Genomic DNA, 20,210 nt, shown 5'->3' with positions numbered 1-20,210 from the left:
GAGGTACCACGGGCTGCTGTGATAGAAACTGTCAGACACTAGGGCATCACAACGCTTAGGCCCTCGATTCCCCACAAGGCTCAGGGGCCGGTAGCTCGTTCCCGGAAGTGGCCAACCCAGGGCCTAAGCCCCGCGCGCTGCGATCTCCGGCCGACCGCGGCCTTGAGGCGCGAAAGGGCTGCTGCCCCGCCCCCTCCCGCGGGGCGCCCTCGCGGCCGACCTCGCCTTTTGCGCATGCGTGCACTCGCTAACTCCGCCCACCGAGCTCCGCGGTCGGAGCCATTTCGCCGCTGCCTGGGTGCAAGAGGCCGCGTGCTTTCTAGCGGTCTCTGAAGGAGACCGGAGTCGCAGACGGTCTTAAGAGGGCTGTGCTCTCGGGCACCGGGAAGCGGAGGCTGGTAAGGAAGAGACTCTGGCGTCGGGCAGGGTGGCGGGCGGGTGGTGGGGCCGCGGCTCTGCGGCGGCTTTGTGTGGAGCGCGGGCGGCGGCGGTGGGGGAGGGGCGGCCGGCGCCCAGCTCGCGAGTGTGCGCGTGCCCGCCGTGGCGCACTTGGTGTGCGCGGGCCTGGCGTGGCCCAGGCCCCCGCCTTCTCCCTGTCCCCCTCACTCTAGTCCCTTGCACGCCAAACCCGCTGCGTCTACCTCCGGGCCTGCCGGGGCGCGGTCGCGGCCGAGGGAAGGTGGGGGTGAAGCGCCTACGGTGGTTGTCGCGGGAGCGCCGCACGTGCCCAGGGCCCGTGGGGCCTTCTTTCATTCACGCGACCAATCGGCACAGGCCCGGTGGGTCGGATACGGCCCCTACCCTTCGCTCATTGTGGTGGACGGGTGCGGTGAGGAGCAGGCGGCTGAGAAACAAAGGTCTTGGTGTGCCCGCCGCAGAGGAACTGAGCGTGTGCGCGGGAACACCACCCTAGGGAGGGTGGAGGAGGGGGCCTCGGGCCCGGGCTGCGTCCGCCTCCGCGCGGTGGCGGCGTCAGTGATGGCCGAGGCCGAGACCTGGGCCTGGAGGGTGGAGAGGGGAACTTAAGAGAACGGGCTTCAGGTGGCGAGAGTCGCAGCACGGTTGCCTGGTGTACAGGGAAGGTGGAGAGGAGTGAACAGATAGTTTCCGCCACCACGCAGTTTTCGTGCTCCATCTTCATGAAATTGTGGCTTCTCAGATGGGGTCTATTTTCTGGGACAAATTATTCTTGGTATCAGTTTTCTCTCTCTCTTTTTTTTTTTTTTTTAAGAGAAAAGGGAATCGTAGTAATGCTTATTGCAAAGGTGAAATTTTAAAAGTAGTCCTTAAAATGATCCCTTGGGGATGTTTGGCACATAGTAAAAGATTTTCAGGGAGTGAATTCCCACTCCCGAATTTTGATTTAATTTAGTGGATGGTAGTGCCATTAATGGATATGGAGGGTGGTAGGAACAGATCCGGGAAGGAAATTTAAAATTCCTTTTTGATTGAGATGCCAAGTTTGCATGCAGATGGATATGTGAGCGCTTAGATGAATTTGACTTTGGAACTTGAAGACAAAGTAGATTAAACTTTTTAATATTTTGGCCCTATAACCGAGTTAGATGAGACTACCTAGAGAGAAATGAATTTAGTGATCTAGTATTTAATATTTTGAATTACTCATTTACTGAGTTGGTTTTTTTTAAGTAATTACACAGGGATGGAATTTACAGGTGGGCATTATTTACAATCACTGTTACAAAATACTAGGGATAATCTGATTAAAAAGAAAGGATTATTTTGGTTCAAGGTTTCAGTCCAGGGTGGATTAGATTAGCTCCACTGCATTTTGGCCTGTGGTGATTTAGCACATGGTGGAGAGTTCTTGGTGAAACAAAAAACAAATATAACCTCCTTCTAGGGTGGGGGATGGAGATCCTATACCCTTTTTCAAGGGCATGCTCCTTCTCCCCTTATTACAGGAAGGCTTTTCACTAGACTCCACCTCTTAAAGGTTCCACCACCTTCCAATAGTGCCATGGAGTGGGAATTAAACCTTTTACTGGGTGGGTCTTTGGAGTTTTACCTGAACCATAGCAGACATCTTTATCTCCACAATTTTTCCCAAAATGGGATATTCCATTCCCTTCACCAGATGACTGGCAAGTTTATAGTAGGGACCAGCTTGATGTTATTAGACTTAATGCTAGCAAAATGCACTGGTAATGGTTTTTTTTTTTTTTTTTTTCTCAGCAGACTAAATTGATTATTCCTCCCTCTGGTTTTATATTTTGATAATTATTTAGACTATCATTCTAGACTCTCCATCATTTTTAGTATTTTATAGTCTGGAGTAGAGGACAAGTGCCAACAAGTATGATACATTGGGTTTCAAGGAAACTTACTTCCTACAGGGTTTTTTGTTTTGTTTTTGTACCAGAGATTGAACCCAGGGGCATTTAACTGCTGAAAGACATCCCAAGGCTTCTTTATTTTGGGACAAACCTCTCTAAATTGCTAAGATTGGCTTGGAACTTGCAATCCTTCTGCCTCAGTTCTCCCCAGTTGCAGGGATTGAACTCTGGCACTGGACCACTATGCCACATCCCCAGCCCTGTTTTGTATTTTTATTTAGAGACAGGGTTTCACTAAACTGCTTAGCACCTCACTTTTCCTGAGGCTGGGAAGCTGGCTTTGAACTTGGGATCCTCCTGTCTCAGCCTCCTGAGCCTCTTGGATTACTTCATGCCCCACTGCACCCACTACACCTGGCAATTCTACAAGCTATTCCTAAAAGAGTTTTGGTGCCTAACATTTAATAGGTCACTGTCCTCAGTTAAGAAAGGGATGCTTAATGTATTTGGATGTCCCAAGATAATATGTACTCTGCAGCATGAAGGATAGTCTGCTATTTGTCAGAAAGAGAGGAGACAACTATACAAAATTATTAATGGCCATTTCTTTCTTCCCTCTTTTTTTTTTTTTTTGTACCAAGGATTGAACCCAGTGGAACTTTACCACTTTATATCCCCACCCCACCTTTTTTTTTGAGACAGGGTCTCCCTAAATTCCTGAGGGCTTCACTAAGTTGCTGGGCCTGACTTTGGACTTAATTCCTCCTACCTCAGTCTCCCTGGGATAACAGGCATGCATCACCACACCCAGCCTATTTTTTAATATAATATTCTGTATTTTGAATTTATGCCTCCATCATGAATGAATTACTTAAAGTTTTCTAAGCCTTAGTTTCTTCCTCTGTAGACAGTAATAGAATGTGCCATAAATTCCATTGTTGATCAGTAAATGAATTAAAACAATAGATGCTCCTTGTAGAATGTAGGACATTGCCTAAAATATTTAAGAAGAGATAAAAACCATTACTAGACCCCAAAGATAACCATTGTGGGGAAATTTCTTTACAACCTTGATCTGTTGACCTAGATTTTAGTAATTTCCAGGTGATGTTTTATTTCCAGGTTTTGGTATCATGCTATTTTTAACCAACTTTGTTTTCTTAGGTCCAAAGAAGACTCCTGAATCATGGGTGACGTTAAAAATTTTCTGTATGCCTGGTGTGGCAAAAGGAAGATGACCCCAGCGTATGAAATTAGAGCAGTAGGGAACAAAAACAGGCAGAAATTCATGTGTGAGGTACTACAGAATACAGTTTCTTTATGTGAATTATAAAGCTAGTTTTGTGGTTAAAATAAGAATGTTTTTGTTTGGGAATGTTAGAAATCGGTTGCACAGTGGGGAAGAATAGTTCTTTTATTGTGACTGACTGCTATTCTCTTTCATTATAAATCATTTCCAAGAAAGCATTATTTATAGAAAAATATAATAGATAAATAATTCTAACTAGAACTTAAATCTTCCTCAACAGTAGTAAAAATTAGAAAAGTTAGATAAGCTGTTTGTAATTTTACTACATCTTTAGAAACAAAGTGCTTGAAAGAGTAATTGGAGAGGTTATCAAATCAGGTTTTAATGTGATTAAACATGTTACATGAGAATATCTGAGCCACTTAAATGAATATTTTTATTATAATTTTAGCTTCTCACTAGTAGTACGGTTCAAGTTTTTTTTATAGGGTAGCCTTTGTGTTCTCAGGTGTGTTAGTTTTTAGTGTACTTTTAGAGTACTTAACTAAAAGTTAGCTGTTTATCTCTTAATGGACTATTTGAATTATAAGATTTTTAAGTAGAATTACCCAGCTTTAATACACTTTTTTTTCCCTTGACTCTTGAAGGTTCGAGTAGAAGGGTTTAATTACACTGGCATGGGCAACTCTACCAATAAAAAAGATGCACAGAGCAATGCTGCCAGAGACTTTGTTAACTATTTGGTTCGAATAAATGAAGTAAAGAGTGAAGAAGTCCCGGCTATGGGGGTAAGTACTTGATATGTATGTTGTATAATGGAATGATAAGTGGCTTCCCTTCATCCTTCTAGGTTCTTGGGAGTCAGATTAAACTAATATAAAACAGATTACCAGAAAAAATACCAGTTTATCATACAGGCAGGAGCATAACTGAAGAACAGCACATATACTAAAGTTAGAATGAACAGTGAATACTTCAGAACTCAATGAGTTCTGAAAGCTTGTACAGATGATACCTGGCTTTTGACCATTTCTACTTGAAATGGTACTTCAACTTTTGAATTTTGGCCAGACTACCAATAATACAGGATAAGAAACTCACAGCTCCCAGTCATCTCTCTGATCACAAGGGTAAACAGCTAATATTCTACAGTATACTGTTGCTGAGCTATTAAGTTTAGTAACTTAGGTGTATTAATTCATTTTTTTACCTTTTGCCTTACAATGAGTTCATTGTAACGTAAGAACCTCATACATTGAGGAGGATCCTTCTGCATCCTCAGAAGAAGAGGTGGTCTGTCTGGGCTTGTTGCCAACCTTTAATTTCCTGTCCAGTGATACTGTAAAATTTTACCAGATTGATGAGAAGAGAGGATTCAGGACAATTGAGTTCCTTTTGGGGGGGGGGTGTCCCTCTTATAGGCAGATAGTTCCCAGTGCCCTTCGCCTCAAGTCCAAAGATGCATATTTTGTGGTGCCACTTCCTGGACCCTTTCAGTTGTAAGATTATGCAATCTCAGTATGTATGGAAGACCTAGACTCATAATTTTTCACTTAGCAGAGGGGAAAGTGTTTTGTGCAGTGGAATATCATTTTTTTGCTCATCTAATTATTTTAATTGTATTATGTGAGAATAAAACAAATACCCAAACATCTTTTTTTATTGGTATTTAATTAAATTTAATTCTTATTTATTAAAAAATGAAGCTAAGCATTTTCCAAAATATTGAGGAATTGTTGACGTGGTTTATGTGAAATCTCTGGGATAACAAAGAGAAAGATGGTTTTTATAAAAGGGTTTTGGCAGCCTGGTGCAGTGGGGCAGTCCTGTAATCCCAGCACTCCAAAGGCTAAGGCAGAAGAATCACAAGTTCAAGGACAGCCTCCAGCAACTTAGCAAGACCTCTCTCAAAAAAGGACTGGTGTGGAGCTCAGTGGTGGATTGTGCCTGGGCTTAAATCCCAGTACCACAAAATACAATATTTAAGAATATTGTCTATATTAGTTTTTTTTCTTAGTACTATACTAGTTTTAATAGGGTTCTCACTTTCCCTGAATTTATTCCAATCTGTTTATGAAGTTAAAAATGCATGTTTCAGGTCTTCCCATTGCTTGACCTAAAAGTTTTTAATTTAAAAAGAATTAAGGAAGATTTCTGGCTAAGGAAAAAAAAAATTCTAGCAAATGCCTTTCAAGTATCTGAAGTCGTTGGCTATTGCTACATTTGTTAAAATCCATCCTATCTATTGCTTTATAGTGTAGATACTCTGGTGGCAGATTGTCTTGAGTTTTCTTTCAGAAGACTTTTCTATTGACGTCTTTCTGGAAGAGTATTTGTATTTAGAGACATGTTCTTACTTAGATGGCATCAAACTTCACTCCTCCTGCCTGGATCTCCCAAGTTGCTGGGATAACAGGTGTGCACCACTACGCCTGGCTTGATTGTATTTCCTTGAGTTGGTTACATATTTTCTTCTGTCAGAAAATTTGGATTGTATCCTGGGCACTTATTTATTTGTATGTGGTGCTGAGGATTAAACCCAGTGCCTCATGAATGCTAGGAAAGCACTCTGCACACTGAGTTACAACCCTAGTTCCTTACAAAGAGTATTTATTTGGTAGTTTTATCAGGTGCAATTAATTTTGTTTTAGATGAAAACTGAAACAATCTTTTGTATGTTAGAAGATTAGAAAACTGTTGCCGATTGGCTTAGAGTTTGCCCTCTACAAGAGGCTCAGTGTTTAGCCAAAAATTTGGACTATTTTTCAAACAAAATTTGAGGCTCCTCCTTCCTTCCTCTTGTCTTTTTAGGTTCCCTTTCACACTTTCTAACAGTTTTAATTTCCTTAAACTTTTTGACTCTCAGCTGGAGAGAAGCTGCCTTTCGGTGGTTTCTCACCCTTGTTATAACCTGATTCCCAATTTCAACTGCCCTCCAGAATCAGCCTACTTTTCACTCTTCAGTGCTTGCACATAGTTGGGATGTTTTGTGTTTTGTTTTTGCATTTCCCCTGGAATGTTAACTTCAGAAGTGAGTCTTTTAACATGCCCTGATCTTTCCTGTCACTGCATCCCCTACTTTCATTTCCTTTGTTTTAGCTGGTATTCTAATTTACTGGTATTCTAATTCCTGTAATGTTTCATCACCTATATGCCTCAAAATTTTTGTACTTAAGGTTTCCTTCTGCCTGGAAAACTATCCCTTAACCTATCTATCCTATTAAAGCCAGGCTTGATGTTGCATGCCTGTAATCCCAGTGGCTCGGAAGGCTGAGGCAGGAGGATCCTCCCAAGTTCAAAGCCAACCTCAGCAATTTAGCAAGGCCCTAAGCAATCAGTCCCTGTCTCTAAATAAAACACGAAAAGGAGTGGAGATGTGCCTCAGGATTTAGCACCCCTGGGTTCAGTCCCCAGTAAAAACTAAAAATTTACATCACAAGTCTATTTCTATTTTAATTACCACCTTTATCTTCCCCATCCAAGGTGTTATCCCCATACACCTCCATTTTTCTATGTAGTATTTATTAGCTCAAACCAGTACTACCAGTCCTTTGAAGACATTTGGCAACGTAATGGAGATATTTGTAATAATTGAAGGGGATCTACTGTTTGATAGTAGGTTAGAGATCAGGGGTGCTGCTAATATCCTATACTATAGCTCCACAGCTTCCTACAGTAGTTGACCTAAAATGTCAAACCAAGGTAAGAAATCCTGTTTAACCTCCCCATTCCAGGCATATCCTATTCAGATTTTTTATTTCGTCCTGCACTTGTTCTTTCATCCTACAAATTACTCAGCATAAAGGATATTGCAAAAAAAATTTTCTGGGGAAGATTTGAGATGTATATAAAAATAAGAATAATGTAATAAACCCCAATGTTTACTTTTCAGCGTAGCCAACACTGGCCCTTTTGTTATTTTGAAGTAAATCCTATCATTTGTTTTAGACCTCTGAAAGATCATTCCTTGTTTAAACATATCAATTTTATATCAAAAATAGACAAAAAAGCAAAAAATATCATTAAATATGCAATTAATATCCTGATTTTCTAGTTCTATAAACATTTTTCCTTTCCTTTTACAGTTTTAACTTGTGCTTCAAATGATTTCTATTGGTATCTCTTAAGCCCCCTCTCTCCTTTCCTAGGCTATTTATTGAACCCGGGGGCACTGTACCACTGCTCTCTATCCCACCTGTTGTTATTTTTGAGCCAAGATCTCCCTAGTTGCCCATATAACCTCTAATTTGGAATCCTCCTGCAGCATCTTCCTTAGTTAAATAGATGGGTTACAAGTGTGTGCCACCACTTTTAAACCCAAGAAATTAACTTTCATAATTTTTTATCCTGAAGAAGATAGATCAAAGTCCAAATGGTTCGTGGCAATATTTTTTTCTTATGTTTAAAGTTGGCAACAATCCAAATGTCCATCAATATGCTATTGCTTGGGGTATGTATATCCTTATAACATATCAGTAAGGTTAAAATTTACATAAATCAGTATTTAAAGAAGTAGGAAATTCATTAAATACATAATGATGTTCTCTTTGGTATGTTTGGCCCCTCAAATATGCCCTTAGTTGGCTCCTTCCATTGTATGTTTTCACAGATCTGACTTCACAAGCATGGCTTTCCATATTTACTCAAAATAGTGATCGTTTACATTCCCTATGTCTTCTATCTAGTTCTTCCCATTAGAATGTAGTTTCATGGAGATAAAACATCTGCCTTTTTTTGTTGTCATATCTTCCCTCTAGAATGATGTCTAGTTCATGGGAGCACCTATAAAAGATACTTAACTGAATGTTTGTTCATTAAATGTACTGAATGAGCCAGGTACAATGGTGTATGCCTATAATCCAAGCCGCTCACAAGGCCTAGGCAGGAGGATCCTGAATTCAAAGTCAGCCTTAGCAATGGCGAGGCACTAAGCAACTCAGTGAGACCCTGTCTCTAAATAAAATATAAAATACAGCTGGAGATGTGGCTCAGTGGTTGAGTACACTGAGTTCAATCTCTGGTACCAAAAAAAAGATAATTTTTAAATGTGTGTACACTAACACACTCTCACTCTCAGGTGAAAAGTTATGCATGATTTTTACTGCCTGAAATGAGAACTGAATGGTTTTGTGATGACTTAAAAAAAGATGGGACTGAGATTGTGGCTCAGTGGCAGAGTGCTTGCCTAGCAAATGTGAAGCACTGGGTTGGTTCGATCTTAAGCACCACATAAAAATAAATAAAGGTATTGTGTCCATGTACAACTAAAAATATTTTTAAATGATGGGGAAAATATTGTGGGGAAGAAGGTAAGACACATGCACCTCCTTAGTACATTAAAAGAATTTTCTAGTTCCTGAACATAAAAACACTGATTCTGCTTTGACTTTTCCTCTCACAGATTGCCCCTCCTCCACCCACTGTTCCTGCTGAGACATCTGACACCACAGCAAGTACTGGAGGAGAATTACCAACAACCATGGGAGGACCTCTTCCTCCACATTTGGCTCTCAAGGCAGGTAAGGGACTTGAATATGTGTGCATGACTAAAGATACTCAAGTCTTTCTTGGTTATCATCTTAGCTTTCTCATTTGGAGAGGAAAAAACTAGAGTAAACTCAAGATGTTAAGAGACATGACCCATTAAGTTTGTCAGTTACTATCAGATCATTTTATTTTTCTTAAAAAATGTTCTACAACATAAGTGTTTTATTAATTTTTGCCTCTGAAAAATTTTGTACAGGCTAGAACATTTATTTAAAGGGTCTTAGAATTTTTTCAAGTGGGAGGTGCTGTAAATCGTACCTGGTTTCATATTTAGGCAAATTCTCTCAATATTGAACTAAACCCTTAGCTTGCTTTTTCTTGTTTTTCATTCTACCAGCTATATTGTAGACCAAATATTACATATGAATCAGCCCTTAAATCTACTACCCATTAAGTAAGCAAACATTGTCAGATTCTGCATATACTTTTATTGGGATGTCTACTGTAAGGAAGAATAAGTAGGATTTTGGTCAGATTGCTAACAATCCATTTTTTTTTCTTTTTTTTTTTAATATTTATTTTTTAGTTTTAGTTGGACACAATACCTTTATTTTTATGTGATGCTGGGGATCGAACCCAGGACCTTGCAGGAGCTAGGCGAGCACTGTACCGCTGAGCCACAACCCCAACCCCTTCTTTCTTTTTTTTTTTCCCCCCCAATGCTGGGGATGGTAGGCAAGCACTCTACCATTGGTCTGCATCCTCAGCCCTCTTTTTAGATTAAAAATTTAGGAAATAGCATCTACTTAATAAAATTGCTTTCAGGAGTAAATAAAAAATTACTAAAGTAGTCAACTTTAGTAATCAGCACTGTTGTTATGCTTTCTCATAAGAGTTATCACAAGTTCAAGGCCAGCTTCAACAAATTAGTGAGGTCCTGAGTAACTTAGTGAGACACCCAGGGTCAAAATTTTAAAAGGTGAGGGAGGGACACTGGTGACTTTTTAAAAAAAGTCATCACTTTCTTACACCTCTTCATCATCTTATTTCCTCGAGCAATCAGTCCTACAGTTGACTTTCTTGTCAGGTTCTTTAGTAAAGAAACAAACATTGAATCTATTACATATTTGTAAAAAGTCTAAAACAAATCTTTACATGCTGGATTGTTTGTCACAAACTATTGCTCATAATTTTTTTTTTTTTTTTTTTTTTTTTTAAGATAGAGGAGGGAGAGAGAGAGAGACAGAGAATTTTTTAGTTCTCGGCGGACACAACATCTTTGTATGTGGTACTGAGGATCGAACCCGGGCCGCACGCATGCCAGGCAAGCGCGCTACCGCTTGAGACACATCCCCAGCCCTGTTGCTCATAATTTTAAAAAAATAGCTTCATCAGCCTGGAAATTTGCAATTTAAATCTATGTTTCAATATAACACTTCAATTAAATTGTGAAGATTTCAGGTCTTTTAACAAATTGTTGAAACTTAAAGCGCCAATAGTTTAAACATAAAGTGCCAAAATGGGGCTGAAGATGTGACTCAAGCGGTAGCGCGTGTGCCTGGCATGCTCGAGTCGCTGGGTTTGATCCTCAGCACCACATAAAAATAAAATACAGATGTTGTGTCCACCAAAAACTAAAAAATAAGTATTAAGAAATTCATATTCTCTCTCTCTCTCTAAAAAGTGCCAAAATCCACATTAGGAAGACTCTAAAATATTTAGTTTTTTTCTTTTCATTTTTTTAACCTTGATTCATCAAGAGGACAATTGTTTTCTTTAACAGAAAATAATTCTGGGGGAGCATCTGGCTTTGGTGGTGCTCCTGGACCAACCTGGGACCGGGGAGCCAACTTGAAAGATTACTACTCAAGAAAGGAGGAACAAGAAGTACAAGCGGTAAGTTACCTACTATTTTCACTTCTGGAAATGTAATTTGGGACTGGACTCACAGCAATGTTTATGACATTAACAAGTTAATAATTCAGTGACTCTTTTAAATGATTTTTTTTTTTTTTTTAAAGAGAGAGTGAGAGAGAGGGAGAGAGAGAGAGAGAATTTTTAATATTTTTTATTTTTTCTTAGTTCTCGGCGGACACAACATCTTTGTTGGTATGTGGTGCTGAGGATCGAACCCGGGCCGCACGCATGCCAGGCGAGCGCGCTACCGCTTGAGCCACATCCCCAGCCCCTCTTTTAAATGATTATTTAAGACTGTTCACATGAATTACCATAAACCTAAACTACTAGTTAAATCTGGGCAGATTTCCTATGGAAAAAAAAAACAGTACTTATCCCTGGTGATAATGTAAAAATTTCTTCTACTTTATAGGAAATGTAATTATCTCAGGAAATCTCACTTCATAAGCACAAAGCAAAAATATATTAATAATACATTTCTTTCTCTCAATACATTTAAAGTAGTGAGCACAAAAATTGTCAGTTTTGGAACAATTAATAAACAGTATACAATACTATACAATAGCTTGTTGATAGACAGGATCTTCGGGTGCATTAAAAATTAATTCTGGGCTGGGATGTGGCTCAGTAGCCAAGTGTCTGCCTTGCATTCACAAAGCCTGGATGCAACCCCATTTCCAAAAAAAGAAAAAAACACCACCAAAAAACAATTTTTTTTAAACCACAATGGATTCTGATTGTTTTGACTAAGGTTAGAAACTTTTATACTATAAAACATAGTGCAAAGAAGATACCGTTAATTAGAACAAATTTTTAAAATTAAAACAAAAATACTGTTAACATTTTTGTGTCTTAAGTATGAATAACTTCACTAAAATTGGTGCAGCCAGATTTAATTATCACTGGTTCCACAGACTCTAGAGTCAGAAGAAGTAGATTTAAATGCTGGACTTCATGGAAATTGGACCTTGGAAAATGCTAAGGCTCGCCTGAACCAGTATTTCCAAAAAGAAAAGATCCAAGGAGAATATAAATACACCCAAGTGGGTCCGGATCACAACAGGTTTGCTTGTTTCGCTCTTTCTTTCTATAGCGTTAAGGTTGTTTTGAATATTTGTTGTTGAATGTGTTCTATTTTTGTGTTAACTGGTTTATTGTGTGGATCAGCAGTTTACTGTGGTTGTGGTTGTAAGAAGATATGCTGGATATGCTGGACTTTTTAAGGTTCTCATTTAAGTCTGAGGCCAAAGTTACAGCCACTAGTACTAAGTAGTTCATTGGCATTGTTTGTGATGCTAGACTTAACGTTCACATTTAAAATCTGAGTGGCCAAAGTTAACAGCCTCTAGTAGTGGCTTGTTAATTGAGTTAAAAACCAGCTAGAGGTGACAATTTTGTTCATTGTGGTATTCTTAGAGGAAGTTCTAAGTACTGTGTGTTTAATGGGTCACATTACATGTACGTTTCATACTCAGGTTGATTGTATTGCATCTAGATCCACATTTTATTTCAGGTTGAACGTCGCCGGCTTTCTTTGAGAGTTCTGTTGTTGGCATTTAAGGGCTGTAAAGTTAAGGATGACCTCAGACTATATGTGGTTTAGCATACTTTTTTGTTGTTTAATGTATAAATCTGAACATAAAGGAAAGTTGTTAATGTGACAGTATGTTTCTCAGCCTGCTTGCTGTTCTTCCTAAGAGCATTCCAGGGTGTAGTAATTATTACTCCCAGGAAGGCTCATATGGATTAGACTTTTCTGGGGGGACTATTTTTATTGGAAGAGAGTGAAAGTTTTAATGGAAACTTTCCAGATGATTCAATTTGCTGTCCTTAATTATATGAAATAAATTGTCAAAATAAATTACAAACATTTTCTTGAAAATCTTGGATGCATTTAGCAACCCTAAAATAATTACCAAATTGAAATTTTGACTCAATCCAAATGATAAGAGCATGGCTCCTCCTGCTTCCCACTGTTTTATTCAGTCCTGAATTCTCAAATTTATACTTTATTTCTGCTGTCATATTCTGAAACCTTATGGATATAATTGAAAGATAACACTTGTCAATGATTGGTTTTCTTTAATAAATTGTTCTGAACTAATTGGGCTTAGTAGCACTTGGTGATTTTTAAGAATAAGATAACTAAGTGTACTTGAAGCTCATTGTTTGCAAACATTTTTTAATATTAGAATCTTATTGAATTCTGATACATAGAAGCAAAGAATTCAGGACATGACAACGTAGGAGGCAGAGACAGTTGGGGGAGCTGGGACAGCATTGCTCTTTGTATGTCCTTTATTAAAAGGCATAACAGACAGCAACACCAGAGGTCTGTGTTCATACACACATGTGCTGCTGCTTAGGCTGAACTAAGCAATCACATGGGATACTATTGTAAACTGATTTCTGGTGTCGCTGTTCCCCCTAGGTGGAGGAGAATGAGATTGAGTGCTGACTTTAAGCCTGGCTGAGAAACATACTGTCATCGGTGTCATTAATGAAAGGGTGGATGTTGTTCCCCTGAAAGCCAGTGGCCTTTGATCCCTGAAGCCGCTGTGCCTGAAGGTCAGTTCACAAGAGATATAGGAAGGAGTCTAACAGTTTTTTCTTAAGCCTTACCTAACCTTTTATTCACAGCACGCAGACAAGATTAGAATGTGCCTGATCAGTGAAAGGACTAGAGTGCTTAGTTTTCAGTTGGCAGTTTTTCCCTTGTGTGAATATGTAATTTCTGTAGACTCCCCTGACGTTTTAGCTGTAAGTTTTATTTTCTAGGACCTGATTTAAGTAAATGCTGTGTAAATAGGTCACATTTTTCGTTACTAAGGCTGCTTCCAACTGTAGGGAGATAATGGAACTCTGCCTTAGTGTATGTGCATGTGTGAGTTTGCATGTGTTAGTTTATCTCAGTAGTCTTTAATGGGTAGCATACCTTTGGTTCCAGCACCACCCCACCCTCCACCCTCCAAACAAAGTATCCCATGCGCAGGGATTTTAAGTTAACCATAACTATAATTTGAAGAGTTTTGGGGGCTCTAACATTGAATGTATTCTAGCTATTAGGCTCCAGCCTTTGGAATAAGTAAGTAAATATAGAATCTGAAACCCTAACATTTTCTTTTCATGAACCATTGGCTCATCAACTTTGATTATAAATATCTTATGCAGTGTGGTATATTATTTGAAGTTTACATACTTTGTTCTAGGATTGGACAGAAATAAATGTTTAGAATGTTCCTTTGCTAAGTTTGGCCTAAAGCAGTTGGAAAGCCTGCCTGACTTGGGAGATCTGGATTTAGTTATTTCTGACAGTGAAAATCCTAACCGTGTTTGTATGTGTTGTTACAGGAGCTTTATTGCAGAAATGACCATTTATATCAAGCAGCTGGGCAGAAGTAAGTGTTACTGCTTCCTTGGTGCTTTTTAAGTATTTGTATTTTAGTCTATAAAATAAACACAATAGACTCATGTACAGGAAAAGAATTTTAACGAATTTAGTAATATGCAGAATCACAATAGCAGTATATAAAGTACTACACTCAAATGAGGGCTAGATTAAAGCTAAAAGAGATTAAAGGAAAGAATGTGGTGGATGAGGAAAAGAGGAATGAGGCTCTCACAGTATGAGAGTTGTCGTGTTATAAAGTCCTCCAGCCACCCATGATGATGGCTGGACCTGGACCAGTTATTAGACCCAAGTCTCTTCTTCCAGTGGAAAGGCATTTCCTACACACCAAAAGGATATGGGGTGGGGAAGAGTAGGTTTTTTATTCTGGATATTGTGGTAAACAACTGTGATCCAAGCAATTTCTATAATACTGGCTTCAACAATTCAGTCCCACTTGACTTAGCAAGACCTTGTCAAAATAAAAAGAGCTGGGAAACATGGCTCAGTTGTTAAAGCACCTCTGGGTTCAATCTCTGGTAGCGGGCCCCGCCCCCAATTTTTTTTAAATGCTTTGTATTTGCTCTTAACTTCACCGATGGAGATAGATTTCATTTATAGATATGAATTTCTTTTTACAAGATGGCTGCCTTTAAATCTTAATACTGTTTGTAGTTTTTTATCATAGGCATTTTAAAGTATGTATATTTCAAAGAATATTAATATTATATGAATAGACTCCGAAAGTCATAAAGTCAAGGTAAATATGACCCAGCAACTTATTTTGAGATTCTTTCTCAATATGAAAATGGCTGGGGATGTATCTCAGTGGCAAAGCTCGAGGGAGTTCATTCCCAAATACCAAGAAAAAAGAAAATGTGAGAGTTACCCACAAAGATTGGGATTATTCATTTAGGAAGTTTTAAAAGGCTAAAATGCAACGCCTATATGCTTTTTTTCCTTGGAAATGAAGTGGCATTGTGCAAGTTTTGAAAGATAAAAAAAACTGGGGTTTTTTTTTTTTTTTTTTTTAGTAGTAGGTATTGGGTGACCTTGAATAACTTAACACCTGACATAAGTGGGGTTCAATTTACCTATCTGCAAATTGAGAGAAATGGCCTAAGGTTCCTTCCAGCTTAAAAATTCTAACTTACTCTATTGATTTAAATTTACCAGAGGAAAATCTTTGCTGATAGTGTCAACATTTAAGTAGTTCATCAGATGTTGAATTTCTTATCCTAGACATGGAAAATAATTTATTTTTATGTAGATGGGGCTTTGTTAAGGAAAAGAGGATAAAAGCATTCTAAATGTTGTCTGTTGTCACACATTGACTAGGATTAGTTTGTAACTCCGGTAAATAGAAGGCAATCATTGTTTCCCTTTTTTTGTTTTGTAGTCATCAGTCCAAAAACTGAATGATAGGGGAGAAACCTCTATTGTCCATTGGTATTTTCTTTAACAATATGAGATAGTTTCAGTAGCTGTGTCCCTCCAGTCAAATCCAACTGCCTATTTGGAACACCTCAGCAGCCATTCATTTGATATTTGGCACACCAAACATTTTTGGTAAAAGACTGGATACATTGTTATTTTTACAGCTGTTTAAAACATAAAAAACAGTTTCCCTGGCCTGTTGTTTATCAAACCCTAATTTAAATGTTGTCAGTGGCTGCTTTCACATGTTAAAGATAGACTAACAAAGGGTACAAGGCTGCAAAGCCTAAAATATATATTTTACTCCTTTTTATGAGACAGGGTCTCTGTTTGTTGCCCAGCCTGGAATCCTCCTGTCTCAGTCTGACTATACACGCACCACGCCCCCCTGCAACCATCAGTCATTAGACCTGAAATCTAAATCTTTGTTTTTATTTTGTGATTCATTAAATTGTAGGTGGGGAGTGGGGTGGCAGTGCTGGTGACTCAACCCAGGGCACTCTACAACAGAGGTTCATCCTCTGTTCTGTGTGTTTGTGTTTGTCCCCCACACTTTTTTTTTTTTTTTTTTTTTTTTTTAAGAGGGTCTCACTGACTTCTCTGGAAGTCCTCAAACTTTCTATCCTCCTGCCTCAACCACCAGATTCCCTGGGATTACAGGCTAGCACCACCATGCAAAATGATTGTTCAATTTTTATTTTCAAAAGTTAAATGTGGTGTCATCCACTTTTATTGCCTCATGGTGGTAATAATGACAGCTTTGTTAAAATAGGTTGTTTTCATTGCATTGATTTATGTGTCTTAATAAGCCTAGAACCAAAATGGTTGTTTACTTAGTCCACAAGTTATTGTGGAATTGCATTTGGTTAAGAAATAAAACAGTTGAAGCGTGTTGTGCCTAATCTGTATTTAGGGTTTCTTTGGTTTTAAGTGCTGAGTTGTTTATGATATTTCTTCCATTTTATACTTCTGCTTTGGTAATCCTGACCTTATATTACAGGGATTTTTGCACGTGAACATGGATCAAATAAGAAATTGGCAGCACAGTCCTGTGCCCTATCACTTGTCAGACAGCTCTATCATCTTGGAGTGATTGAAGCTTACTCTGGACTTACAAAGAAGAAAGAAGGAGAGACAGTAAGTCTTTAGACTTAATAACCTAGCCCAGTGAGATGTAGTAAGATTAAACTTGGCTTACATTTAATCTTTTGGCTAAAAAGAAGCTTAGTTTCCTATTTTGTGAAATCTTACTACACAGTAAATTGAATGACCATGCTCATCATCTGTATATGGCCTGTGTTTATAGTGAACAGGGAACAAATAATCATTGAAGCAGGTTGGGGTCTGGTAACCAGAGCTTGAACCAATGGGTGCCTAAGCACAGAGCAGAGCTCAGTCTCCAGCCTCTGCAATCTGGCTTTGAACCTGAGATCAGCCTCCTGCCATGACACTAGGCTGAACCAATTCTCTTTACTAAAAAGAAACTAGCTCTGGGTTTATGAGATGTTTATATCAGTTGCATACTCTTATTCCCACTGTTGTAAGTTTGTGTTGTATTCCTGTATACGTTACATGATTTTTATCAACATCTTTTTTCTGTAGGTGGAGCCTTACAGAGTTAACATCTCTCAAGATTTAGAGCATCAACTTCAAAATGTGATTCAAGAGCTAAATCTTGAAATTGTGCCCCCAGTAAGCATATTTAGCTTTTTAGTTTACATTATATAGAACAACTCTCAATAGACAAGTGGACTTGTGGACTCATGCAACTTTTCTCTCTTTTTTTCTTTTTTTTTGGGGGGGATTTTATTTTTTTAATAGCCTATTGATCCTTCTATGCCAGTTATGCTCAACATTGGAAAATTGGCTCATTTTGAACCATCTCAACGTCAAAACCAAGTGGGTGTGGTTCCTTGGTCACCTCCACAATCCAACTGGAATCCTTGGACTAGTAGCAACATTGATGAGGGTCCCCTGGCTTATGTAAGTACAGCATTGTTTTTTGAGAGGTCTTTAATATATTTCATTAGGTTGTCTATGTTAGACAATAAATTGAATATTGCCTTCCAATTTTACAGGCTACTCCAGAACAAATAAGTTTGGACCTCAAGAATGAATTGATGTACCAGCTGGAACAGGATCATGACTTGCAAGCAGTAAGTTTGAAGTATTTAAACATGGTGCCTAAAGGTTCATAACATTCTAGGTATGGGTAAAAGGACAATGAAAAATACTGTATTTTGTCCTTCCTAGAAAAGTAGATTAGAGATATGCACCAAACTACCAATCTTAGCTACCTCTGTGGGTAATTGCTATGAGTAAGAAGACTAGGAACAGATCTCACACACCCCCCCCCATATAATTTAATGTAAAACAAAAATAAATTTAATTGGTCAGTTGTATTTTCAAAAAGAAAACAACATTGTGTTGTCATTTAAATACCAGATGTTACCTAACAGATATTAACATTGTGTAACAAATGGTAAGGGGAAATGCTTGCTGAATGGTCATGAAGAACTAGGAAAATCAATGTGTAGAAAATATTACAATATTATTTGGAAATTTAGAAAAGAGAATTCTATTAGATAAAATATTAGTTTATGGAAAAAGTATTTTAAGTATTAAGCCATTGGAAGTGAGTGTTATATAGAGATGTCACTTTATTAAGGAATTAACATATATTTACTCCTAATAAAAAGTAGAATTTGCCTGACATGTAACTTTTATAAAATAGGTTTTGCAGGAGAGAGAGTTATTACCTGTGAAGAAATTTGAAAGTGAAATCCTGGAAGCAATTAGTCAAAATTCAGTTGTCATTATCCGAGGGGCTACTGGATGTGGTAAAACCACACAGGTTCCACAGTTCATTCTGGATGACTTTATCCAGAACGACCGAGCAGCGGAGTGTAATATCGTAGTAACTCAAGTAAGTAACTCAAATTTTTAACCCAATGAGGTGTGTTGATAAAGTAAGAAATGAAAGTACCTGGAAATCAGGTTATTGCTATTTGATTATTTGATATCTCCCCCTTTGTAGTCTCATAAGACTCTGAAAGCTCTAGTATAATAGGCCAGCTATTCATTTAATACTAGGGATTGGAACCAGTGGCTCTTAACCACTGAGCCATATCACTAGCTTTTTTTTTTTTTTTAAGTTATTATTTATTTTGAGACGGGGTTAAGTTGCTAAGGACTCCTGCCTCAGCCTCCCCAGCCAATGGGATTATAGGTGTGGGCCATTACACCTGGCAGTTGTATTTTGTTTGTTTTCCAGTTTTAGTTTTTTATTAAACTATTGGGGTACTAATGCTTGGATCCAGGGGTCTCTCTACCTCTGAGCTTGCACCCAAGCGCTTTTTTGAGACAAGGTCTCACTAAATTGCTAAGGCCAACCTTGAATTTGTGATCTCCCTGCCTCAGCCACTGGATTACAAGCACGTGTCCAGCTTGTGCCCTTTAAAATTAAACAGACAATGGAGTTGGGGTTATGGCTCAGCACTAGAGTGCTCGCCTCGCATGTGCAAGGCCCTGGGTTCAATCCTCAGCACCACACAAAAATAAATTAAAAATAAATATAGTAAAAAATTTTAAACAAACACAAAACCAAAAAAAGAGCTTAGATGTTTTTCTAATCTCCAGTATTGTATGTGGTAAGTTAAAGTGGATCCCATGCTAAAGGGAGGTTTTAGTCCTGGGATCAAACAGGAGTGAAGAGTTCTTTCTAAGGAGAAAATTGGCTCATAGCAAATAATAGCCTTATCAATTTTATCATTTTATGATTGAGTAAAAACTTCTGAGTAAGAACAGGCAAGATAGTAAACCAGGTAATGGTGAACTTTTACTGAAAGCTTGCCTGTATTCTAGAATCTATTCTAAATAGTTGAGTTTTTAAAAACTTCTTTGGAGTTCAAAATGTCCTTAAGGTATAGGTAGCTTTTATTTAATATTTCTTACTAAATAAATTAAGGCCCAGAATAATTTAATAGACCCAAGGTTAACACAGAATAAAACTAGAACTCAAAACAAAATGCCTATCTTCAGGAGTCTTCCTTTTATTAATTGTATTAAAATACTGTACTTTCAATAATCGGTGCTGGCAAGTTATCCCAGTGCTCAGCTCAGCTCTAACCTTGTACTTCTGAGACTTGGATGGAGAGCATGCAAATCACCAGATACTGCTCCTCAGTCGGGTTCAGACTTGTTAGGGATTCTTAACCAATGGACGCTTACAAATAAATCTTGAAATAAAATAATAAAATAATTAAAAAATAATAAAAATTGCACATTAAGTTTCTCTAGGAAATTTTATATGCTCCAAAATATGAAATACTTGTAGCACCATTATGACAACTCATACTAGAAAAATCAGTTCCATTTTCTAACAGACCACATTCAAAATGCAGTTATTGCATTTTATTGCATAAAAGCATCCTCA

The 20,210-nt window shown here is 38.3% G+C and overlaps 1 protein-coding gene across 2 annotated transcripts in view; it reads left to right on the top strand.

The window, feature by feature from the left end:
* Positions 1-242: 242 nt before the first annotated feature.
* DHX9 (DExH-box helicase 9) overlaps positions 243-20,210 on the top strand; it is a 41,128-nt gene continuing 21,160 nt past the window's right edge. Inside the window, exons 1-12 of one of the 2 annotated variants that reach the window (XM_081299705.1) lie at positions 243-398; positions 3,462-3,594; positions 4,194-4,334; positions 8,948-9,065; positions 10,817-10,929; positions 11,865-12,013; positions 14,302-14,348; positions 16,776-16,912; positions 17,378-17,467; positions 17,597-17,758; positions 17,854-17,931; positions 18,510-18,701. In XM_081299705.1, coding sequence (XP_081155831.1) covers positions 3,484-3,594; positions 4,194-4,334; positions 8,948-9,065; positions 10,817-10,929; positions 11,865-12,013; positions 14,302-14,348; positions 16,776-16,912; positions 17,378-17,467; positions 17,597-17,758; positions 17,854-17,931; positions 18,510-18,701 — 1,338 coding nt within the window. In that variant the 5' untranslated portion in view covers positions 243-398; positions 3,462-3,483. Of the gene's footprint in view, positions 399-3,461; positions 3,595-4,193; positions 4,335-8,947; positions 9,066-10,816; positions 10,930-11,864; positions 12,014-13,382; positions 13,519-14,301; positions 14,349-16,775; positions 16,913-17,377; positions 17,468-17,596; positions 17,759-17,853; positions 17,932-18,509; positions 18,702-20,210 lie in introns of those variants that run through there. The other variant, XM_081299706.1, reaches the window with a different exon arrangement.

Source organism: Spermophilus citellus, assembly GCF_964194105.1.
Source record: "Spermophilus citellus genome assembly, chromosome: 6".
Lineage (NCBI taxonomy): Eukaryota > Metazoa > Chordata > Mammalia > Rodentia > Sciuridae > Spermophilus > Spermophilus citellus.
Note: the sequence above shows the minus strand (reverse complement) of the source record. Positions and strands in the feature narration are given on the sequence as shown.